Source organism: Mesoplodon mirus (genome assembly GCF_964341445.2).
Source record: "Mesoplodon mirus genome assembly, chromosome: 8".
In the NCBI taxonomy this organism is placed as follows: Eukaryota; Metazoa; Chordata; class Mammalia; order Artiodactyla; family Ziphiidae; genus Mesoplodon; species Mesoplodon mirus.
The window spans coordinates 36,323,989-36,350,541 of record NC_138984.1 but is presented as its reverse complement, the minus strand read 5'-3'; the positions used below and the strand labels follow the sequence as shown (position 1 = coordinate 36,350,541).

Here is a 26,553-nt window from a genome sequence, read left to right as displayed (position 1 = left end):
CCAAGAAACCAGAATTTCTGAGCTCATCCCTGCTCTGTCATTGTGCTCCCCCTCCACTGAAATTCATTTCTCCCTCTCATGTTCATGTAGTATTTTACAGCTTTTATTGATAGAATATGAAATCTAATCTACTTGTATTATACAGTTAATCATGGACTTTTGTTTCTCCATCTAGGTTTCAAACTCCTAAAACAATCCACATTTGTTAAGGTGAATGAATTGAATTTGGTTCCTAAGCACTTTGCAGATGCTGGATGCTGCAAACCTGAAAGAGCAGCATCCATTCCAAACCTACACAGGAGAGTAAGGGGTCGCTATGCTAACAAAACGAGAACAGGGTTTAAGACGAGCAGGTGTACGATGTACCCCTAGTGAGAAACCATGCGATCAATTCTCCATCACCGGCATCATGTTTTATGAGCTCTTCTCCAGCCCCCAGCTGTCAGAGTCACCTGCAGCTGTGGTCTACCTGAGACAGTGTAATGTCAGACAGGAAAAATATCCGAATCACCTTGTGCTGACAGAGTATGATGTCATCATGCCGGCTTGAAACAGGTAAAGCAGCTTCCTAAATTGCTATTAAAAGACAAATATTTTCTAGTTTTCCTTCCATTCTTGACAAGTTTTCCCCACCACTATTATTAGCACTTCTGATCTTTCCATTTTCACAAGTCATATTCTAAAAAGGCTAATTTAATGATAATATTTTTAAAATATAATTTAACCTTTATGTTTGGCTCATTACATATACTCGAAAATGATTTTTAGTCATTTCTATACATGTATATCTATCACTTTCAGCCTTAACTTTAGAGACTTCTATGAGTTTGGTTATTCCTCTTTGCAAAAGGAGGATCAGCACAATGAGACAGGAAAGTTCAGGTTCATATCCTCAACACAAATGTTTGTTTCTGAGCCTGTAACAAACCTAACTGTGGCTGAAATGTAGTATTATATTGAGAATGTACAATATTTAAGACAGTACTTAAGAATCTCCTTCATTAAATGTATTTGCCTGCCTTACGCTAACACGCACCTCATGTCTACAGCGGTATTTGATATCATTCTTTCCCCTTCTGCTTTTGTTTCTTTCAGAAGCATTTTAGGACTACTGGTATAAATGGAGTTGAGATTTAACTGTTAACAGAATTGCATTTCAGCAGCTCAAGGAGCATAACTGATATGCTTGGTTTTGTTACATTTTTGATAGCAGTCAAAATGCACAGCTAGGAAAAACCTCAAGCCTGTTATTCCCTTTCCTCTAGGAATAACTTCTATTTCCCCTGGCCCATGGTATGAAAGTGTAGCTTATTATTATTTTTTTTAAACCAGAACTCTAATGATACTCAAAAAAGTCTACTGACACATTCTCATAAGTACATACATACCAGTCAAAAAGGGTATTTTTCAACCCCATCACCTCATACTCAACAAAAAGCAAAGGAAAAAAAGCACAGAATCTAAAAATTAAACTGGGTGCTAGACTTGAAATCTTAGAAGCATCCTCTGGTTTTAGTATAGCTCTCTTAATATAGCCAAGTTTTTTGTTTAGTTGATTTTTTTATTTATGTATTTTTTAATGAAAAGGAAAAGTAAGATCCTCTACCAGAAGCCATAAAAATCTCTCAGATGGTAACACAGATAGCCCTAAAAGTTTTTGCCTAAATTCATACACATACCTAAAATAAAACTGGCTGATTAATCTTGCTACAGTACTTTGAAAAAGAAGACATTTGAAAATACAGTGTAGTTGTGATGCTGCACTGCCTCTAATTAAGTGCAGACTAGGAAAAATTATTCTTAGTTTAGTCTATGGAAGGGAGGTGGTGGAAATTTCTCTTTGCAATTCAAAATTATTTTAAAGATGGAGTGTTTCTTTTCCAATGTCTTCATTAAACAGAGCTGTTAAGAATTGTCTCCCAACCATCCCCAAAGAGCACAAAGCTACCCAGTATTCACCCCATATGCTCGGCTTTGAAGTGTGAAGCTGTGACCATCCTACCAGACTCTTACGCCACCATCAAAGCCATCTCATTACGCCCAGCGCTGAGAGTTAAAGCGCGGGGCCTTAACCACTCCAGCACACACACTGCATTAACAAAGTAACCGCAATATTCCTCCCCCACATGGCTAGAACTTGAAGAAATTTTTACCATATGTACACATGCACGAGATACGACAATTTATTGTACTAGAACATCATTGAGAAGTACATTAAACACGCTGACTAGAACTGGATGTTATTCTAAGGGACTGGAAAAAAATAAAATGCAGCTGATCTTTATGATGAAAGAACAGAAACATTAGACTGAAAAACAAGATCAAGTGCAATTCCTAAATTGCATTTCTACTGACACATTCTGTTGCCTGTTCTTTCTGGGGGTAAAACAAAACTCTACTGCGTATCACTGGATGCTACCGTTTACTCTATCACATTTCATTTCTAAAGGACAAATAAACTTACAAATAATGCAATGCTGATAACAGCGTCTATAATTCGAAACGAACAGCACTTGCTAAGAGAAAGTAATTTTACTGTGTTTCTGAGCTGTCAATTTACCATTGGCATGGCAGTAAAAAATAAAATGCAAAGAAGAAACTTGTTATGTATTAATGGCAATGAGGTCAGGATAGGCATTTGATTAATTTTCATATAAAAATTAATCTGTAAAAATATTTTGAAATGTTTGTACCTAATGATCCATTCCTTTTTTTTTTGCTCTAGAGAAATCCTTACATTTGTATACAGGAAAGTATATTCAAGAGTGTTCACTGCTACACTATTTGTATTGGAAAAAATGAGAAACAATCTAAGTGTCTATAAATAGGGGAACAGAAAAAATGTGATATATGCATACTATGATAACTATACAGCAGTTAAAAGGAATGAGCTATATGTAACACCATGGATAGATTTCCAAGATATCTTGCCGAATAAAAGTTATAGTATAAGAATCTGAAAAGAGAATGTACATATATATATATATAAAACTGAAGCACTTTGCTGTACACCTGAAACTAACATAACATTGTAAATCAGCTATACTTCAATAAAAAAATTAAATTAAATTAAAAAATTTTTAAAGTATAGTACAATAGCATTTATACTACAAACATGCACAAGAAATACTATATTGGATTTATGAGTACATACATAGGTACAAGTAAAAGCATGGGGAAAATTCTGGATTGAGTGTGAGCATACGATACTGTAACTCAGAAGGGATGGTTCAGGGAACCAGGGATGTAGTTGCTGGACAGAGGTGAACTTTAACCTTACCTGTAATGTTTGAAATTCTGAAAAAGAGAATTAATAAAAAGTTCCAGGCAAGGTCTGGCAAATAAACAGTTGTGAGGATCCTTTGTTCTGCTGCTATCTAGATGGAAAACTATGAGTAAGTTTCTCAATATTTCTAGGTCTGTTTTCTAGCTATAGAATGAAAAAATTGGACCTATCCTCTATCCTTATCAAAAACATAAGAATTAGGTGCCCCCAAACCCTTAGTAAACCATACAATTTCAGGGAGATATAGGTATCCATAAAAATATGGTATATTAGTAGTCTGGGACATATTTTACACATATGTCTTCCTTCCTTCCTTCCTTCCTTCCTTCCTCCCTCCCTCCCTCCCTTCCTTCCTTTCTTTCTATTTTTTTTTTTGGCTGCGCTGCATGGCTTGTGGGATCTCAGTTCCCCTACCAGGGACTGAACCCGGACCACGGCAGTGAAAGCCCAGAATCCCAACCATCAGGCCACCAGGGAACTGCCCCACACATATGTCTTTATATCCAAGAATCCAAGAATCTTACTATTTCCTTGTATATAACATACTTTTATGGAGATGTGTATACAAAGAGCTTGTTATTCTTTTGCGGGGAATATGCTGATATAATCATCACTCTGTGAAGACATGATATTGTTTAAGAATTACACTTTCTTGAGTGACCTCACATGTGTAACTTACATTGTATCCAGTCACTTATTTTATTCTGTCCTATGGTGCTCTCTCCTGTTTCAGGTGCAGATTTCATGGTCCAGCTTTCTTGGGGGAAGGAACTCTAATATACTTCTCCTATAGTCACCATAGCGTTTACTATGGTAAAAGGAAACATAACAGGCACTCCAACACTGTGTGGATGTTCACAAATACCTCCCCATTTATCTTCATAACAGTTCTCTGAAATATGTGCTGAATACCATTTTGCAAATGAAGAACTGATATGGAAGAAGCTGTCTGCTCTAGGACTAAGAATTTTAGAGCTGAAAGCACTTCAGAGATCTCCTGCCCAAGTGGTTTTCAAACATCTTGTTGCGCAATCCCTTTCCTCAAAAGGTGACTTTATTTGGGATCTTGATAACATAAAACAGAGAAGAGGGATCCACTCTCTTTATGGGGAGGGGGAGAGCCTGGGTCCCCACTGTTCAGCAACCCTCTCCATAAGGCCACAGAGAATCACTAAAAATAGTGACAGCTCTTTACTGGTGGGAGGTAGGGGACCAGGGGCTTTACGTGTGGGCGTTATTTTCTATAACCATCCTGACAGGATGATATTATTCCCCATTGTATAGATATAAAACCAAAAAGACTATAAAAGAGACTAAACAATTTTCCTAAAGTCAGCTAGCAAATAAGTAGAAGACCTGGGGTTTGAACTCAGGTTTATTCAGCTGCAAAATTCTTGTTCTGTCCACTTGCCATTTGGCTTCCCTGTCTAGCCATTCAATGTGATGTAACTGTTTAGATCACACTGATCAAAAACTTATGGGCATGTGCATATATATATATATACACATACATACACATATGTAAAGGGTGGGGGCATTGGAATAGGCCTGTCGCTTCCATATAGTGCACCCCCTTTGTAAGGACTTCTCATTCTCTTTCAGGGGGGATATTAAGAAGCTGGGACTACCCCAAAGAGTAGTCCAGATGGGACATGGCTAAGCTTTGGGGATGGCCAGGAATCCTTCTGCTGGCCAATGTATCAGCAATGTGTAAACAGCCTTCAGTATAAAGCCCACTCCCCACAGCAAGGAAGAGTTAAGGTGGCTCTTCCATCCAACTACAGCTCTCCAAATGCCAAACAAATAGTTCACATGAGGTAGCTTGGTCTCCTCGTATGTGTTCGGCTCCCCTACATCTTCCATCTTCCTGGCCACTGGCCACTGACACCACTCAGCCACCTCTTAATAGTCTCAAGCCTAGCCCTAATTCTTGCTGCTTGCCCCCAAAACAGGTCAAGTCCTCTGATCCCCATGCCCCCAAAACAGATCAAATCCTCCCATTCCCCTGCCCACAATCCCTCTCCTCTTTACCACCTCTCAGGGGATGCTCATTTCCACGTACCCATGCCCACCACATTAAATCTCCTTTTGAAGGAAAATGCTTCCTGCCCACTACTGATGTTTACTTCCACATGGAGAGAGTCCTGCTGGTCTTGCTGGCTGTTATGAGTTAAATTATACCCCCTGAAAAAATTCATCTGCTGAATTCATAGCCCCCAGCACATGAGAATGTGACCTTATTTGGGAATAGGGTCATTGCAGATATAATTAGTTAACATGAGGTCATATACTGGAATGGAGTGGGGCCCTAATCCAATATGACTGGTGTCCTCACAAAAAGGGGAAATTTGGACACAGACAATATACAGGGAGAATGCCATGTGAACACGAAGAGGGCCGTCCATAAGCCAAAATGGAACAGATCCTTCCCTCACAGCACTCAGAAAAAACCAACCCTGCCGACACCCTGATCTCGGACTTCTAGCCTCCAGAACTGTGAGACAATAAATTTCTGTTGTTTAAACCACCCAGTCTGGGGCACTTCTGTTACTGCAGCCTTAGAAAATTAAAACATTGGCCTTGCTTCCTCCCAACATCCATTCCCTGATGGGGAGTTTGGGAGACAAGCTGGGTTTGCATAGGCCTACTCCTCTCTCCCCTCTTCCTTCTTAGGAGCTAGCTGTCAGCAGGAAACATACATTCCGCTCCACCTCCTCCTTGCCATTAGCTTGCCAGGGTCGGGCCTGTGCTGTCTAGTGCTGCCTGTTACTGGCTGCATGAGTCTGTCTGATTCTCCAGGTGGGGAAGCCTAGCTGTCATTTTAGCTGTAACAGTAGTAAAGTTAGTATTTCCACTTCTCATCTGCCCTTCTCTACTGTCGAATTCGTTCAAGATTTGGGAAAGAAAGAAGTGTACTATTTGTAATGCTCTCCTCCCAAACCCCACCCTGAGTTCTCATCTTCCTTCCTGGGAGCAGGGAGTGAGGTGGCCTTCCTTCTTTCTCTACCCTATTGTGATGGAATAAACGTTGTAACCTGCTTTTCCAAGCCCTCTCCTTTTGGTTGTCAAAAATTCAAACACGAACACTGACTGTTACTTCTTCATTCTCACTATAACAATTCTATACCCCTCAAGGTAGCAAATAACTCAAGACTGTCCAGGAAACAGTCACACATAAGCTATGGGGGAAAGAGAGGCACAACAATTATCATCTTGAGATATTATCCTACTATATATTTCTTGGTTAATTAAAATTGGAGAGTGAGGGCTTCCCTGGTGGCACAGTGGTTGGGAGTCCACCTGCCGATGCAGAGGACGCGGGTTCGTGCCCGGGTCCGGGAAGATCCCACGTGCTGTGGAGCGGCTGGGCCCGTGAGCCATGGCCGCTGAGCCTGCACGTCCAGAGCCTGTGCTCCGCAACGGGAGAGGCCACAACAGTGAGAGGCCCGCGTACCGCAACAACAACAAAAAAAAATTGGAGAGTGAATTATTTAATATATGCAATTTTGAGTCACACAATAAATGAGAACCTAATTAATAATAATGCTGTAATCCTTGTAACAGCACATCATGATAGCCATGTGTTGTCGTTATTACTATCATCACATGCTCTGGGTCTCCTGAGAAGCACACCCTCACTTGCCCACTGGAGACCAGGTGGTGGGCGCATGAGGGTGTGCACAGACTTGAGTTGATGCACTTAATCTTATAGGTCCATCAAAGCCACTAGCATGACTATATTATTTCCTTAGAATTTTCTGATCCTAGTGGTCTTGACACTGGAAGTCACTGTATACGCTAGGAAGGAGAGATGGAAAAGAAAAGGAATTCAGGAAAAGCATAGCCAAGGTTAGGAGTCTGGGCTGAAAAAGTTGGCATCATATCAGTCATATGATATAAATCCCCTGTTAGGTCCCAATTCTCTAAAACACCATCAGCAATAACATAAATTTAATCTCTGGGTACTATATATATATATATATATATATATATATATATATATATATATATATATATATATATATAAAATCAGAAAACTTAGAACCCCTAAACTTTGAGGCTCCCAGGGCTGGCTCTGCTAGGAAGGGGTGAATGTTAACATCTCCCACAGTGACCCATAGCTTGATCCTGAGTATTCTAGGAGACCCCTTCCCTAGGTGAAGTGGTGGTTGCGGGGGGTCTCCCAGTTTTAAACTATAGACTTATAGACTGGGGAAGAATTACAAGAAGTGTACAGTCAGGCAGCAAAGGTTTCATGCACTCCACCTACTCATCCCAATTAGAAGATTCTTATGGTACATTTATTCCTGTCAAAATGTTCAATAAAGTCTATTCAGTATATACCAAGAGTAAAACAGGGAAGAAGGGAAAGCCAATACGAGGGTGTGTTATCAAGCTAGTCATCGCTACGAGAAACTGGGGCTTGGTCTTGCTGGAATGGGACTTAGAATTGTCCGTCTACCAGCTCGGGTCCCCTACTGGCCAAGGGGTGCCTGTGGGGTATGAATTTACTTGGACTTCAGGTTTCTGCAGAGCCAAAGTGAGAGAAAGAGAGCAACTTTTTCAAGTATGGTTGTGTGCAACAGCAATTGCTGGTCATGGAAGAATAGGTTAGTTTATCCTAGTTCTCCCATTTGGTCTTTTCCTTTCTCATTAGTAGCTCTCTTTTACAGTGGTTGATGTAATCCTGTTGCATTTATTAAGCTTGTAGCAATATGCATTTATGAAAAACCTGGTAACGCTCCTTCATAGTTAGAATGCACTCAAGTTGCTAGAAATCAATTTTGATATTTTATGTACTTTCCCAATGCGCAATCCCTTTTTTTTTTCCAGCTTTTTATGTGGTGGCAGTATCCTATAATTGTCAAAGTAAATGCTATGTCCTAAAACTATGTTAACATATGCTTGTAAAATCAGCCATTGCTTTTATGCTACGGCAATGAAGGTAGTACTAATGGTGGAGAGAACTATATCAGAACCCAACATCTAAACTGACTAATCTCAACAAAATCCAAGGCTGTTTTATGAGACAATCTCCATAGCAACTGGAGAATCAGAGTAGAAAATTCTTGAAGTGAAAAGTTGTTCCTGATTTGCCAGATCAGCCCATGTTTTGACAATCTGTAATAAGGTAATCGAAGGGTCTTAAGACTATCACACAAGTGTTGATGTTGTGTGAATCTGTCATGGCACACGTCCTCCAAGCCATGAAAATACTCAAAAAATCATCTAACAAGGCTGATAATTCTAATCAAATTCATTAATGTTGTATCTATTTTAAATTTGGATTTAAAGATAAATCCAAAAAAACTCAATCATGTAAGAGCTAAATCTTTACTTATGTAACTTACTTAACTAGCATTTTAACTTTCCAATATTCTAAATAATGTCAATTTATAAAGCATTATATAAACCTAATTTCATTTGATTAATGACATAAAACAAAAAGCAAGTTTCCATATGACTTACAAAATTTATAGCTATGGTCCAGACTTTTAAAGCTGAATATTATGAACCTACATGTTAGTTAAGCCCATTTTCACCGGCAAATCATTGGGGGGATTTGCCTGAGCATGTTCTGCCCTGACCCCTCCCCCTCCACCTTCACTCAGTCCTTCTCAGGAAGGTTTGTGTGTGCATGAGAAACAAGCTCATGTTTCAGAGACACTGGCTCCTGCAGGTAAACCATCAAGTAAGGAAGATGTGGAAAACATATAGGCAGCACGATAGCCCACAGTAATCCTTTGGAGAAATTGTCTATACAAAATTTACTGAAGCCCAGACATTGAGACTAAATACCTTCAATATTGAGTTAGAAGTCAGAAAAAAGAATAATGTTACTGTAAATTTACCTTTGGTTCCAAATTAGGTGAATTCACTGCTCTTGAAGGATCTAAGATAATCAAAATCACCAAGAGGAATTAGAGAAGTAGGGACTTCCAAGTAAAGATGGGAACATAGATTCCTATGTTTACTTTCACTTCTTCCAAATACCCCAGGAAACAGATGGTAAAGAGGTCTATTTTTTAAAGCATTGATTCACTCAAACAAATAGAAATGGAAGAAGAAGCAATGGCGTTGGAACTTGGAGAGCAGATATAAGAAGAGCAGGAGATTCAGCAGACCCCGGACAGCAGAGAAGCAGCCTGACTTAGAGCACTGGTACCTGGAAATGGTCAGAACTGGTGACCTCACTCTGGGAGAGAAGGTAAAGGCATAGCTCAAAACAGGGAGAATGGTGGGAAGTCTGTTTAAGCAGTAGTTAGATCCCAACCCCTCCACACAGACAGGCAACTGGCAGAAGACACAAGAAGTAAAACACAAGGCGTCTGGGCTGTGGGATACAGCTGAGGGTAGGGGCGATTCATGAAAAGAGGGGAATTAAGGGAACATTTACACACTAAATGCGGTGACTCTTCTAGCCCTCTTCTGCAACTCAACTCCTAAATCATGGACAGCTGTGTGTATACTCCAGGCTGAAGACTGGAGAATCCTTCTCTAAGAAACTTGAACAGCCCAAGAGGAAAGACCCCAAAGATACTGAAATAGGCGCTCTCCATTGAAACAACCCAGCCAGATCGGCCTACAGCTGACAAACCCCACCTAAATACTCAGATTATCCATTCAGTCCTTTAGTGCCCACTCTTAGAGTAAGCAGCCAACCAATGATGATCTGACATCCGAGGAAAGCCTTTAAAACAAACAGGAGAAAGCAACCTGGGGGTGTGGATGGGGGGGCGGGTGCATGTTGGGGAACAGACACCATGCAGAAAGAAGAAACTGTCAAAAATTATTCACTGACACCATATCCATGAGACATGACCAGGACATTATTTAGAATAAAAAAATAAAATGAACATTCAGAGAGTAAAAGTACTTGGAAACTAATATAGAGGAAATGAAAAACTTACTGAAGGCTTGGGATATAAAGAAGAGGAAATTTGTAAGAAATTATTATAAAAATATAAAGTGATTTTAAAAAAGAGAAAGTAAGTGTAGAGAACCAATACAAGAGTTCCAATATCCAAATATGGAGCTTCCAGAAAGAATTGAGAAAAATGGAAGAAATATCAATGGCAACCTAACCTTACACCTTACACCTAAAGCAATTAGAGAAAGAAGAACAAAAAAACCCCAAAGTTAGCAGAAGGAAAGAAATCATAAAAATCAGATCAGAAATAAATGAAAAAGAAATGAAGGAAACGATAGCAAAGATCAATAAAACTAAAAGCTGGTTCTTTGAGAAGATATACAAGACTGATAAACCATTAGCCAGACTTATCAAGAAAAAGAGGGAGAGGATTCAAATCAATAAAATTAGAAATGAAAAAAGAGAAGTAACAACTGACACTGCAGAAATACAAACGATCATGAGAGATTACTACAAGCAACTATATGTCAATAAAATGGATAACATGGAAGAGATGGACAAATTCTTAGAAAAGCACAACCTTCTGAGACTGAACCAGGAAGAAACAGAAAATATAAACAGACCAGTCACAAGCACTGAAATTGATACTGTAATTAAAAATCTTCCAACAAACAAAAGTCCAGGACCACATGGCTTCACAGGCGAATTCTATCAAACATTTAGAGAAGAGCTAACACCTATCCTTCTCAAACTCTTCCAAAATATAGCAGAGGGAGGAACACTCCCAAACTCATTCTACGAGGCCACCATCACCCTGATACCAAAACCAGACAAAAATGTCACAAGTAAAGAAAACTACAGGCCAACATCACTGATGAACATAGATGCAAAAATCCTCAACAAATTACCAGCAAACAGAATCCAACGGCACATTAAAAGGATCATACACCATGATCAAGTGGGGTTTATCCCAGGAATGCAAGGTTTCTTCAATATACGCAATTCAATCAATGTGATAAACCATATTAACAAAATGAAGGAGAAAAACCATATGATCATCTCAATAGATGCAGAAAAAGCTTTTGACAAAATTCAACACCCACTTATGATAAAAACCCTCCATAAAGTAGGCATAGAGGGAACTTACCTCAACATAATAAAGGCCATATATGACAAAACCCACAGCCAACATCGTTCTCAATGGTGAAAAACTGAAACCATTTCCTCTAAGATCAGGAGGAAGACAAGGTTGTCCACTCTCACCATTATTATTCTACATAGTTTTGGAAGTTTTAACCACGGCAATCAGAGAAGAAAAAGAAATAAAAGGAATCCAAACTGGAAAAGAAGTAAAGCTGTCACTGTTTGCAGATGACATGATACTATACATAGAGAATCCTAAAGATGCTACCAGAAAACTACTAGAGCTAAACAATGAATTTTGTAAAGTAGCAGGATACAAAATTAATGTGCAGAAATCTCTTGCATTCCTATACACTAATGATGAAAAATCTGAAAGAGAAATTAAGGAAACACTCCCATTTACCACTGCAACAAAAAGAATAAAATACCTAGGAATAAACCTACCTAAGGAGACAAAAGACCTGTATGCATAAAACTATAAGACATTGATGAAAGAAATTAAAGATGATATAAACAGATGGAGAGTTATACCATGTTCTTAGATTGGAAGAATCAAAATTGTGAAAATGGGGCCTCCCTGGTGGCGCAGTGGTTGAGAGTCCGCCTGCCGATGCAGGGGATACGGGTTCGTGCCCTGGTCTGGGAGGATCCCATATGCCGCGGAGCAGCTGGGCCCGTGAGCCATGGCCGCTAAGCCTGTGCGTCCGGAGCCTGTGCTCCGCAACGGGAGAGGCCACAACAGTGAGAGGCCCGCGTACTGCAAAAAAAAAAAAAAAAATTGTGAAAATGACTAAACTACCCAAAGCAATCTACAGATTCAATGCAATCCCTATCAAAATACCAATGGCATTTTTCACAGAACTAGAACAAAAATTTCACAATTTGTATGGAAACACAAAAGACCTCGAATAGCCAAAGCAATCTTGAGAAAGAAAAACAGAGCTGGAGGAATTAGGTTCCTGGACTTCATACTATACTGCAAAGCTACAGTAATCAAGACAGGATGGTACTGGTACAAAAACAGAAATATAGATCAATGGAACAGGATAGAAAACCCAGAGATAAACCCACGCACATATGATTTGTGTTGTGCCAGGAAAACTGGACAGCTACATGTAAAAGAATGAAATTAGAACACTCCCTAACACCATACACAAAAATAAACTCAAAATGGATTAAAGACCTAAATGTAAGGCCAGACACTATAAAACTCTTAGAGGAAAACATAGGCAGAACACTCTATGACATACATCACAGCAAGATCCTTTTTGACCCACCTCCTAGAGGAATGGAAATAAAAACAAAAATAAACAAATGGGACCTAATGAAACTTAAAAGCTTTTGCACAGCAAAAGAAACCATAAATAAGATGAAAAGACAACCCTCAGAATGGGAGAAAATTTTTGCAAATGAAGCAACTGACAAAGGATTCATCTCCAAAATTTATGAACAGCTCATGCAGCTCAGTATCCTAAAAACAAACAACCCAATCCAAAAATGGGCAGAAGACCTAAATAGTCATTTCTCCAAAGAAGATATACAGATTGCCAACAAACACATGAAAGGATGCTCAACATCACTAATCATTAGAGAAATGCAAATCAAAACCACAGTGAGGTATCACCTCACACTGGTCAGAATGGCCATCATCAAAAAATCTACAAACAATAAATGCTGGAGAGGGTGTGGAGAAAAGGGAACCCTCTTGCACTGTTGGTGGGAATGTAAATTGATACAGACACTATGGAGAGCAGTATGGAAGTTCCTTCAAAAACTAAAAAGAGAACTACCATATGACCCAGCAATCCCACCACTGGGCATATACCCTGAGAAAACCATAATTCAAAAAGAGTCATGTACCACAATGTTCACTGCAGCTCTATTTACAATAGCCAGGACATGGAGGCAACCTAAGTGTCCATCGACAGATGAGTGGGTAAAGAAGATGTGGCACATATATACAATGGAATATTACTCAGCCATAAAAAGAAACAAAATTGAGTTATTTGTAGTGAGGTGGATGGACCTAGAGACTGTCATACAGAGTGAAGTAAGTCAGAAAGAGAAAAATAAATACCGTATGCTAACACATATATATGGAATCTAAAAAAAAAAAAAATGGTTCTGAAGAACCTAGCGGCAGGACAGGAATAAAGAGGCAGACGTAGAGAATGGACTTGAGGACACAAGGAGGGGGAAGGGTAAGCTGGGACGAAGTGAAAGAGTGGCATGGACTTACATATACACTACCAAATGTAAAATAGATAGCTAGTGGGAAGCAGCCGCATAGCACAGGGAGATCAGCTCGGTGCTTTGTGACCACATAGAGGGGTGCAATAGGGAGGGTGGGAGGGAGACGCAAGAGGGAGGAGAAATGTGGATATATATATATGTATACCTGATTCACTTTGTTATAAAGCAGAAACTAACACACCATTTTAAAGCAATTATACTCCAATAAAGATGTTAAAAAAATATATCAATGGAATAACTCAAGAGAACTTCCAGCACTGGGAGACAAGTTTCAAGAACTCAAAGGGCCTACCAGGTATCCAGCATAATGAATGAAAACAGACGTATACAAAGGCACATCACAGAAATTCCAGAACACTAGGAACAAAGTGAAGATCTTACAAGCTTCCAGTGAGAAGTGACAGGTCACATACAAAGATCAGGAATCATAATGGCTTCAAAAGTCTCAATAGTAACATGGAAATGAGAATTGATACAATATCTTCAAAATAAAGGAAAATTATTTCTAACCTATTATTCTATACCTAGCTAAACTAAAAATTAAGTGTGAAGGTAGAATAATGGCATTTTCAGACATGTAAGTTCTCAAAAATGTACTCTCCCTGCCCCCACCCCACTTATTTTTGGAAAGCTAGTAGAGGATATGTTCCACCAAAACAAGGACATAAAAGAAAGGGGGAAAAAAAGAGAAGATATGGGATTCAGGAACCAGGGGATCCAAAATAGAGAAAGATGAAGGGAACACTCAGGATAAAAGTAATGGGAGATGCCATGATGACAGTCATCCTCAACAAATTGAGAGTAAATCGTCCTAACTGAACCAGGTCAGAGAGTTCTAGAAGAAAGTTGGGGGGTTTTTTTGGCCACACTGTGCGGCTTGTGGGATATTAGTTCCCTGACTAGGGATTGAACCCAGGTCCTCAGCAGTGAGATCGCAGAGTCCTAACCACTGGACCACCAGGGAATTCCCCTAAAGATAGTTTTTTAAGAAGGTGAAATTTATAGAACAGTCAATACATGATGTGTTCTATCTGAATGCACGGAGAGTCATTAGTGACACAGTGTGGGGTTAAACCAGTGTTAAGTATATAAAAAAGTAAGCAAACGATCAAAAAGATAATGATCAATTGCAGCAATAAGAAAAAGTTGTACAGAAAGGGTAAAATAATAACATTCTAAATGCTTCATTGTAAATAATGTTTACATAGTTATAATAATGTGACCACTAAATACTGTTCCAAGATATAACTATATGGTGAGGAGGGAGAATTCGGAAGTAAGTGGGAAACGTGTGTGTGTGTGTGTGTGTGTGTGCTGGGGGTGAGGGGTGGGTAAAAGGAAGCTAAATTCTCATCTTCTGCAGTGAGAAGTCAACAGACAATGCCTAAAACTTAAAAAAACAAGAAGTACCAATACAGGTATGATATTCAGATATCTGGATTTGAATCCTAAATAATAAAAGAGTTGAAAGTACTTGGCTCAGGGGAGAAGGAAACTGAAGTGTGTACAGAGTGAGGAGGAAAGGGAAGTTATGTAGGTCTAGAGTTTGGGGAACAAACCCTGTAGATTTGACTTTTAACCATGTTCATGTATCATTCTGATAACAACAAAAAGAAGCAAAGAGAGGAATGGAAGGAGCAAAGAAGGGAGAGAGGGAAGGATGGAATGGAGAAGGGAAAAAGGGAGAAGGATAAAAATTTTAGAGACATAATACAGATAAAAATGAAATGGAGCCTAATAGATCAAATGTGGTTTTATAGAAAATGAAAACCAAAGTCTAAAACATTTTTTTAAATTATAAGCTTTAGGGCTTCCCTGGTGGCGCAGTGGTTGAGAGTCCACCTGCCGATGCAGGGGACACGGGTTCGTGCCCCGGTCCGGGAAGATCCCACATGCCGTGGAGTGGCTGGGCCCGTGAGCCATGGCCGCTGAGCCTGCGCGTCTGGAGCCTGTGCTCCGCAATGGGAGAGGCCACAACACTGAGAGGCCCCCGCACACCGCAAAAAAAAATAAATAAAAAATAAAAAAAATAAATTATAAGCTTTAAATAAATATAGACTAGATCTATGCGTCACCTTTTTTTACATGGCAGCATCTGTAAGTGAAGACACTTTCATACCACTGCTCATACCCCAACCTCCTATGGAGTCTCCCCATTCTCTCCATTCTCTATTATCTTAGGCCACCATCACCTTTCCAGACTGATCTACCTGCTCCTTGTCCATTCTCTATCATACAAACAAAGTAATCTTTCTAATGTTCAAAGCCAATCATAGACTTTCTTTCTTAAAACTCTTCCAACAGTTTCCACTGCATTTAGGATAAAGTATGAACTCCTTAACCTGGCATATAAGACTTCATAACCTCGCCTCTGATTACCTCTGGAGCTTCATTTCTTAACCTTCCCACCCCACCCCATCTCTAAGTTTCAGCCAGCAACACTGCAGTCCTTTCAGGTCCTCAAGCCCAGGCTGCTTCCACCTCTAGGACTCTGCATTGCTGTGCCCTTTATTCTAGAAGTTCTTAAACTAAAATTATATGCAAAATTATGAGTGTGTATATCTATGTATGTATACACAAATGCACATCATAAAAACTTACAAGTGATTTTGACATTATTTATAAGTCCCCTGAACATCAACTTTGGAACCCACTTTAAGAATCCCTTCCTTAAGGAATAAGCAAGCTTCCAGCTGCTATCAAAGAGCTCTAAAATAGGGCTTCCCTGGTGGCGCAGTGGTTGAGAATCTGCTTGCCAATGCAGGGGACACGGGTTCGAGCCCGGGTCTGGGAAGATCCCACATGCCGCGGAGCAACTGGGCCTGTGAGCCACAACTACTGAGCCTGCGTGTCTGGAGCTTGTGCTCCGCAACAAGAAAGGCCGCAACAGTGAGAAGCCCGCACACCACGATGAGGAGTGGCCCCCGCTCGCCACAACTAGAGAAAGCCCTCGCACAGAAACGAAGACCCAACACAGCCAAAAATAAATAAATTAATTAAAAAGAAAAAGCTCTAAAATATATTATCCAGAATTTTTGCATATAAAACATGCATGAATTACACATGTCAATATCAACTATCTTCTATGTCACTGGAGTGTTCTCCATTGCCCTTCCTCCCAAAGAAAGTTAGTTAAATTATTATTTTAACGTGGTTTCCCTGACAAGGGGTTACTCTAGTGAAAAACATCCTGTCACTGTTCTGAAAACAGTGAGATCCTAAAACATGAATACTTCTGCCTCGTACGAATGCCTGAGCATGCTGTTACCAAAAAAACAAACAAAAAAAAAACAAACCAAAAAAAATTGGATGATATTAGATGAACAGCTGTGTAGAAAGGAGAATGTAAAAATAAAAACTGCATGTTGGAGCATCAAAATAGTAACCATGTACAGTATATGACTGGTTTTAATCAGATGAAGATTGAAGCTATTACATTTCAAATCGAATGTTATAAATTAGTTCAAGAATGCAGCTGAGCTCTCATTTAATTAGAAATGTCCATGTTTAAATCATGAAGTACAGTAGCTGCCAATGAAGCAAAAGGGCAAAGGAAGGGAGAAATACTGTGTCCAGACCCTCCTGTTGTCAACTGTCTCCTACTCTGGCCGAACATCTGGGGTGGACTAGTCCTGATGTAATGAAGAACTTCATGTACTAGTTAATTTGAGATTTAATGTAATTGAACATAATTGTTTTGAAGACATTAAGATCATTATTCTGGTCTGGACAATTCTGAACTCTTCATTTTTGTGTGAAATGCATTTTCCCCCATGCTGAATTTTAACTCTTTCTTAGATGAAAAGTAAAGCAAATTTTGGGCCATGATTTCTCTGGGAAATAATCCATCGATTGTCAGGTCATGTTAAAATGCAGCACATGGAATGAGATACACCTTTGGAAACAAGTCTCAGTTCATATTTCTAGCTCTTGATGGAGCTCAGCTGGAGTCCAAATCTACATCCCAAATGTTAGACATTTCCCTATTACCTAAACATGAGGCACCATCACAGAGGATTTCTGAAGTCATACAGAGAAGTTTGCAATCATCCTAAGGCGGACTTTTCCCCAAAGGTTATGAGTCTCTGCATCTCATAATTAACCAGCTAGACAGTCCAGGCAAAAGGTCTTTCTTTTCTCCCAATCTGCTTAATTCAAAAACACCTCAAGTGACATAGCTCAAATTTTCCAAATTAAACTTACCCATGGGGCTGAAATCAAGCATGTGACAGTTCAGTTCTAAAGAAAATCTTAAAGAGTGTTGGGCACAAGGAAAAAAGAAAAAAAAATCAGAGGAAAAACGGGTAGGAGTTAACATTTAAGTGGGTTTTCAACCTCATCATTACTCCTGCTCAAGAAAATAGGACACAGATGGGTGAAACACACCATCGTTCTGCCCCGAAGAGTCTAAAAAACTCATTAGAGACTACTGTTGTCTCCTCATGGTCTATCGTGAATTTGTAAGGGACACAATGATTGATTTGCTGCATCCCACAGCATTTAGTGTTCCACGGCGTCACGGGGTAGAAAGTGGAGGGACGAGCCACAACGACACAGTGTGCCACTGCAACCCACGGAAGCTTACTGTTGACACAATTCTTCAAGGTTGACTTTTCCCAGGGAACTGAGGAGTGATTATATTGTCCCAAGCTGTTCTGACTTGTAAAAATGGTTTCCATTAAGGAATAACACACTACCCCAAACCTTCTCTTACTTCTGGCCACAGCTCCACACTCTTCTACTCCAACACCGGAGAGAGGGTAAACGGGAATCAGGTCCACTGCTCCCAGGCAAGGATGGATCCCCTCTTGAACCTCCATATCAATTGACTGGAAGGCCTCCAGGCAGGCAGCCAGAATGGAATTGCCTTAAAAATGTAAAATTGTAAAAAAAAAAAAAAAAAAAAAATCATTAAACTTTCAATCGCATCTAAAGAAGTAGCTATATTTATTATTGTCCCACCAGTTGTTTTTCTGTAATATGTATAGAAGATTGTTTTCCCATCCAAAATAAAGAAAAATGAAAGACCCAACATTTCCCCTCTCCCCACCTCCCAAGTGTCATAAAGTTTCACATTTCTCCTAATTCCTTACTCCCCAACGTGGAGGAAGTATACAAAGTTTATCAGTCTTAAGAAACTTTATATTAGGGGCTTCCCTGGTGGCGCAGTGGTTGAGAATCTGCCTGCCAATGCAGAGGACACGGGCTCGAGCCCTGGTCTGGGAAGAGCCCACATGCCGCGGAGCAATTAGCCCCGTGAGCCACAATTACTGAGCCTGTGCGTCTGGAGCCTGTGCTCCGCAACAAGAGAGGCCACGATAGTGAGAGGCCTGCGCACCGCGATGAAGAGTGGCCCCCCACTTGCCACAACTAGAGAAAGCCCTCGCACAGAAACGAAGACCCAACACAGCCATAAATAAATAAATAAATAAATAAAAATCCTAAGAGCCCCTTCTAATTGTAGTCCTGAAACAAGCCTGCAGAACTGTGTGGCTGGGGGGAGGGGCGGCCCTTTAAAAAAAAAAGAAAAAAAAGAAACTTTATATTATATTTTTTTTACAATTGGTTACTTTAAATTTTTTCAATTTAATCAGATTAATCTGATAAAATTCCTTGTTATTTTCAGAATATTTATGAATTTATAATAAAATAAAAACACAAAAACATAAATTTTTAAAAGCATAAGTATTTTAGTTTTGCTCTTATAATTAGATTTTTCATTAAATTATTCTATCTAAATACATATTATAGACACCTCAGAGTGTTATGTTATTACTCTTGAGTTTTTATTCGCAGTGCAGTATGACCATTGGCAAGAGAGATAAACAACAAGAAGATAATCGGTCCTACATCTGCTGGGAACTATCCATCAGCTCTTTGTTTTCCAAACAAATATACCTTTTGAAAAAAGACAATCTGCTAAGTTGAAGTCAAGTTTATTTGAAAATATTTTAGGACTTCCCTGGTGGCACAGTGGTAAAGAATCTGCCTGCCAGTGCAGCAGACGCAGGTTCGAGCCCTGGTCCACGAAGATCACACATGCCGTGGAGCAACTAAGCCCGTGAGCCACAGCTACTTAGCCTATGCTCTAGAGCCCATGAGCCACAACTACTGAAGCCCGCACACCTAGAGCCGGTGCTCCGCAGCAAGAGAAGCCACTGCAATGAGAAGCCCGTGCACCGCAACAGAGTAGCCCCCCGCTCGCTGCAACTAGAGAAAACGCACGTGCAGCAACCGGGACCCAACGCAACCAAAAATAAATAAATTAATTATTTTTTAAAAAGAAAATATTTTAAACCCTTTACCAAGCAATACTAAAATAATACAGGTTTTTGTTTAAACAATGAACTTTCAAATTCAAGTTGTCCCACTAAACCTTAACAACAGAAGACTTGAAACCCATTTCATTTCACCCAGTGGACCAACTCAAGATGTCAGGCTCCCAACCCAAAACACAACTGCTTAGCATGTTTCATTCCATGTCAACTTATCAGTGAAATCAAGGCTGACTTCAACACTATTACTTCACAGGTTAAAACCTGGAGATATTTTTCTTAACCACAAAGGATATGTGATCATCTTCAAGGAAAGAATGTTATTAAATATTGGACCCCCAAGGTTCATTTTAATGAAGAGGAAATGGGAAATGTTTGAGAGGTACATGTTCAGAAAAATGATGCAATGCAGTTTTGAGGTAGACTCCCTATGTACTGGAGGGGAGTATCCAGATTAACACAGGAAATCAGTGATTAAAGAGCATTCAGGTGTACCTGAAGCTGACTCTTTGCCAAAAGACATGTAAAAAAAAGAAACTGAAATCTTACCTAACTCGGCAACAGAAGCTGCTATTGTAATGACTGATCTGTTGTACTCTTGATCAGAAAATATGTTGAGCACTGATACCTCAGGATGTTTCTGTCCTATAAAGAAAACAACACATAAATGCAAGAATTTTTTCCTGTGATGAAATCTTAATACTTTATTTCTTCTGATATAATTAAATAGAAATAGTTTAATAGTTTAAGAGAAAAATTCTGGGGGGTGACCTCTGAAGTGACACTGACTAATCATGAAATTTGTAGACAGTAACGTCTACTTCTTACAGTGCTTCCTATACAAGCAGATGGCTCAGCTCAGATACGAGGCTTTGGTGTCTATGAGAGAACTTTTCTGGCACTTGCTTCAGAACTTGCCAAAGTTCTCTTAACTCAGTCTAAGACGGTAGCTCTTCTTTCAATTGCCAAATCATATCACTCTAAATTCTGTTCCTTATCAATCTCATCTTCTAGGCCTTGTCAATTTTTCCTTCCAAACCCAGAAATCAAAATCTAACATCTGGAAAAACTAGGATAGGCCAATTAGTGCCTGGAGCAGAGGTTTCTGGGATACATGCACCTGCCTATTAGAAACTGTTCTGACTCCACCATCTCCTTTTCAAAGGCCACCAACAGCCTTCAGATGTTAACGACTTCCAGCCTTCAGCAGCTTGTGACTCACTTGAATGTGTAACCCGAAGGAGAAAGCTGCCATACCCTTGTATGGCAACCACACATAACCCTGTAGTTATTTTTGAAGTTTACAAGCCTGGTTCAGGCTCCTTAAAAGTTCCTCGTATGCCTACAAAAGCAAATTCAGAGTGAAGGACAGAAGTTTTCAGACGGTAATTAAACCTTTCACTATGCCATTATATCTTTGTCGCCCTGTCCCCTGGCAGCTTAACAATTAATCTTTTCAGAGGAGAGGAAAAATAAGTTACAGGCAGCAACTACAGAGCTTACAGCAGCCCCGCACTATTAATTTTAATAACATGAAAAGATAAACTTATGTCACTCACTCATAGCCAAATGAGCATCTACAGAGACCTGCCCTGGTGTAGGTCTAAAATGTATAATTCAGCTTTCTTTCCATAAGACGTTTTAGGTCATTTAAATGTTTTCACATTGCTTAACTGGAAAAAATCTAGGTGATATAGTTTTATTCCACTCACTTAAAAATAAATGCCTTTAAAGTATTTGTACAACAGCAGGTCATTTTCTTAACTAGTGCTACCTTCCCTGCATTTTTAAAACTATGAAAGATGGGTAGGAACACGATCATACAACCTCTTTTGATGTATTTTTTTCAACATACTTAAGCTTTTAGAAATTATTTGATTTGATTTTTTCATTCTAAATCTTCTTCTGAAAAGCTTTTATTCTGTTTCATATGATTCAATTGAATCAAATGCTGAAAGAATGAAACACTCTGTCCTGAAATTTCTTAAGCATGCATATAGAAAAAAAATTACTGCTGGCAGGAGGAGCTGTCAGTATGAACCTCAGCAGAAGTAAATTGTTTGGTATTTGTAATGCAGTGTAATAGCTATAATTCCACTTGAGCTGCTCTCACTAATAAGCTGATAAAAACTGTGAGTTGAGACCCAGGCGTCCATCAGTGTGTGGCTTCCACAAATGTCTCTGTCCAGTCACTTAATCACAGAATATGTCTCTGCACATTCACCCAATCCCATTAGATGTACTATCTGACAATGCGGGGCCCAAGCTGGCTCTTACTGCCAAGAGAATGCAAAAGCACAGCTGCACACTGACTCCAGAGGAGCTTTCTTATTAGAAATTATCAGGAATTTTCACAGACATCTCCAGCTCCCTCAAAGTTGCAAGACAGTAACTTAAATGTGCTCAGCGTTAGCAACGGGCCGGGGGAAAACACTTCTCTCTCATGAAAAGCAATAACCAAATAAAAAATGGCAATCAGAAATTAAAATCGACTGTCTCAAATGCTTTAGGGCTGGGACCCTAGCGTTCACCTGTTGCCAAAAAGCTGTTGATTTCAAATAACAAAGTTAAGTGATTGTAAGTCTGTAAATACACTATGTTCTGTGTATGTGTGAAAGTAAAAACAAATGTCTAGAACTGTACGTCATCACATGAACATTTTAACAAGGGTTAAAAAAAAAAGAGAGAGTAGTATGTCTTATAGTAAATACTGGCCCAGGGAGTAAGGAGGCTTGAGTTTCAGTCTTCTGAATTGAATCGCAGAGTAATCATACACACATCACTTAAATGCAACTGCCTAAGAGTCTTTATGCAGGGAAAATGGAGTAGAAATATTAATGCTGCAATGACAGCATGGGCTTTGATGGCAGGAGTGTTTTTGAAGAGTACTTGGTATTTGGTAAGCTTACTTTTTATTTAACCTGCTGAATAAAAGGCATAATATACAATTATGCTCATTCTATTAATGATCATATAAATGGCCCATAAGGGAAACATTAAACCTTTATGTAAATATATCCTCCTCAGGAGCCTGCCAATATCCTGAATAATGTGCATTTCAGACACTCTCTCCAATGTGAAGAAATATGCTGTGGATTGTATGCAGGCGTTTGGAGAAGAGCATATGTGCACATCTGAGTAAGTCGTCTATCTTGGTATCCTGGAGTCCTGCAGAAGCTATAACAGCCCAAGAACAAGGGGGGAAATTCAGGAAGAAAGATAAGAGTGTTCTATAGACATTGTTAGCAGAGTACAAAAATTACCATATTATCAAAGCACTACATATTCACTTCAATTGCCTGTTGTTCCTACCATTTTTTTCAAGAAGAGCTGCTTTCGCTACGTTCTCAACAATGTATTTTCTTCTGGCTTCTGAAATGTTTAATAAACAGACAGCCAAACGGAGCCCCAGTCTGGAAGAAGACATGGTAATTTTCTTCTAGAATAGGAGAAAAATAAGCCTTCATTTTGGTTTCTACAGTCCATTCATATTTTCATGTTCATTAAACTTTTTTAAAAAATCACAGCTTTTTGGAAACCAGGCAGTCATAATATGAATACTTCACTATTTCATTCCTCAGTAACACCTAAAGGATAAAATCCTCAGATTGACTCAACCAGGAAACATGTATATGTGGTCATGCACATATGAACATATGAAGATAGTAACAACACTAGAAAATATCCATCAAGTTACTCAGTCTGAATTCTGTCCTGTGAAACTTCTTCATTAAAGTATGTTACTCCTTTTAAGAATTGTCTTCCAGTTTAATCCTGTTTTCAAAGAGGCATGATACTTTTGTTAAATGAGATTACTGGGGAAATGCAGAAAAGAGAAATGAGGCAGATTACTTAATATGCTGATTCTTACAAAAGCTATTCTGACAGAGAGAAAGGGTATCTCTACAGGCCATGCCATGGGCAGTATATGAACGAACAAAAGGGGCTCATTTGGGGGCTTTAAATGACAACTATATGACTAAGTTTCTCTTGTACTTTGATCTCCATAGTCCCTATATCAGCTTAAAATCTGGTTTCACAGGACTCTGTACCTTGAACTGAAAGCTGACATGGACTACTCTGATATGTTACTCAATAATCAGCCAAAAATGTGACTGATTTTGTTGAAAATGGAATGATTCCACACAAGCTTTGGTGGTTGCTTTGATTCTCCTTAGTATTCTAGAATGGCATTTTCAACTAGTTATCTTTCTATACCCCGAATGATATTATGAACTAAAGAAATTTCAATATCTCAAAACAAAAAGAAAATAATTCCCCTTTTTAAGATCAGGCCATCATATTTCAGCCTCTTTTAAATATAGATAAAAGTGAATGTGGCCCTCATGAACTCGATCAGCAAATATTTGATGAGGGTCATTTTGTGCCACATAATGTTCTCCGTGTGGGGATACTGCAGGGAATGATGTCCAACTCTTGAGACACACGTGAAGCTCGTAAGTTTAAGCTAACATGCTGTGGTGCCATTAACAGTGTTCTCCATGCATAGCCACTGGCTTCTGTTCACTAGGATTGTTCGTTGGCCTGATCACTTTAACCTAATAGGGGATACAGGGCTTCATGGTTAGTTCAGGTTTTCATATCATGAACATCATCTCATGATTGAAAATTCATAAAAAATACAGTCATTAGGATTTTGTAGACATTAATAACACTGTTGTAATAAAGCAGCTCAGACATCTCTCGTTTTTATGTAAACAAAAAATTGCTTTACACAAGGGGTGTGGGCGTCTTCTGGCTTTCATTTGTTTTCAGTGTGTTTATGTAGCTTAATTGTCTCATCAGGCACTTTCCCAACATAATTATGCTTTTTAACAAATGGTGTTTATGGCAACCCCTAACAGTGCAAAAGAAAGGATTAGTTTCATCCTCTCATTCCACATTTTTATTCCCTGTGGACAGCTAAATCACACAAAGATGGTGTTAGAAAAATCCACCTTCACTGCAAAAGCTGAAACTAGGGGCAATATCAAGCTTTTGGCAAGCAGTCAGGCTTGTTAGTAAAAAGGGGAAGTCTTTCTCTCCCTCCGCCTCTAAGAATGGGACCCCGAGCAAGACCCCAAACACTGTGGTTTGAGGGAGTGTGATCCTAGGCCTCCCACCACTTCGATCACCTTTGGGATTACTTCCGGCGAGAGACCTAAAACCTGCCTCCCCCGGAGGAACCGGCTGGGCCCCTGAGGAGCTGAGCAGTTCGCGACGGCTCTCCCACATCACCTGTGTCCTGTGCACGCACCACCGCCGGCACTTTTAGGGCGGCAGAGGCTCGCCGAGGAGGCCGTAGTGCGAGGTCTGGGGCAGACACCGTCGCTGGGACCCCCTGCGCGGTCCCGCCCAGGTTCTGGTGTGGAGGGGCCCAGAGCCACGTGAGCCGAAGGGTAACCCGAGGGACTCGCTGAGAGCCCCGGGAGACTCCAGCAGGGGTATCAGCGTCCGCGGGCGGTGGGCTCCGGAGCGAAGGGCGGCCGGCGGCGGTGCTGCCCCGGGCCCGCCTCGAACCTGCGACCACGCCGGCTGCTCCGCGGTTTGGAGGACCCACCTGCTGGCGCGGAGGGCGGCGGGGTAGGACGGCGCCGAGCCGGAGTCGCCGCGCGTGACCGGCGCGCAGCTTCCGTCGCTGGCCCCGCCTCCCGGGCGCTCGGGCGCGCTCCAGCCCCGCCGCCCGCCGGCTCGGCTCTGCAGCTCTCTCCCTGACGCCACCCGACCCCACCGGCCCCGACCGGGTGCCGGCGTCCCCGAGGGCTTAACGTTCTCTCTAGAAGTGCTTTCCCGCCCCACCTGCTTTAACCTGTAACTCTCCACAATTCTCTCGTAAATGAGTGACTTTTTAAAAGGGCATTAGAATCTAATGATGAGGTCATTACCCACTGATCCTACACCAGCAGGGGGCTCTTTTCTCCGGTTTACACACAAACGCATCTTTAATAAATTCCCTTCTGAGAAATACTGCCCGCGAGCGATTGCGAATATGATCTAGACCCACCCCAAGACAAAAGCATATACCCATTTAGTCTAAGTTACAGCGAGAAAGAACTAGGCATTAAGCATTTCCCTTTTTTTAGGCCAGTGAACCTTGAGAATACATTCCTCTTCCAAAAATTCAGGACCTGCTTTTTTTTTTTTAATGTAACAAGGATTAAATGTCACCATTTTGATCCAATTTCGTTCCTGAAGTGAAATAATCACTAAATAACTACTTTGGCAGAATAAATTAATTTTTAAATCTATTTTTTATTTTCTAATTATACTTTTTAAACACAGATTTGAGGAAATTAACATTTATGTGGACATTTGGTTTCTAGCCTAATGTGGCATAAAAATAAGTAACATAATGAGTGTTAAAAAAAATCAGGTTCATGATGCTTCTCACATCATCATCATTGTACTTAGATGTCACAACAGTATTATGTGCGATTGTGTCAGATCCAGCCTTCTCCATCTCGGAGTGTTGGCAGGTAGGAGGGTTGTTGGCAAGAGGAGGGGTGTTAACCTCAGGATCCTGGATCCATTCCAAGGCTGGTAATTACATTCTGCCAGCCAGAATTCATCCCATAATTTTAATTGGATAAATCCTTTCTGGCCTAAGCTACTGCTATGCCTGTCAAACTGTTGCCACATTTCACCCCAGAGGTGTCTGTGTTTTAGTTGCAAGAATCAGTCCCTTTGAGGTTGGTTTATCAGTTTAAATCCTCAAAATGCTTTGG

General features: G+C 40.1%; 1 protein-coding gene across 6 annotated transcripts in view; it reads right to left on the bottom strand.

The window, feature by feature from the left end:
* FTCDNL1 (formiminotransferase cyclodeaminase N-terminal like) overlaps nt 1–26,553 on the bottom strand; it is an 84,206-nt gene that overhangs the window by 16,256 nt on the left and 41,397 nt on the right. For 3 of the 6 annotated variants that reach the window (XM_082629795.1, XM_082629790.1, XM_082629794.1), the window contains exons 3-4: nt 20,378–20,473; nt 18,268–18,420 (exon numbers count right to left, since the gene is read on the bottom strand). In XM_082629795.1, the coding sequence (XP_082485921.1) occupies nt 18,268–18,420; nt 20,378–20,473 (249 nt within the window). The other 3 variants (XM_082629792.1, XM_082629793.1, XM_082629791.1) reach the window with 3 other exon arrangements.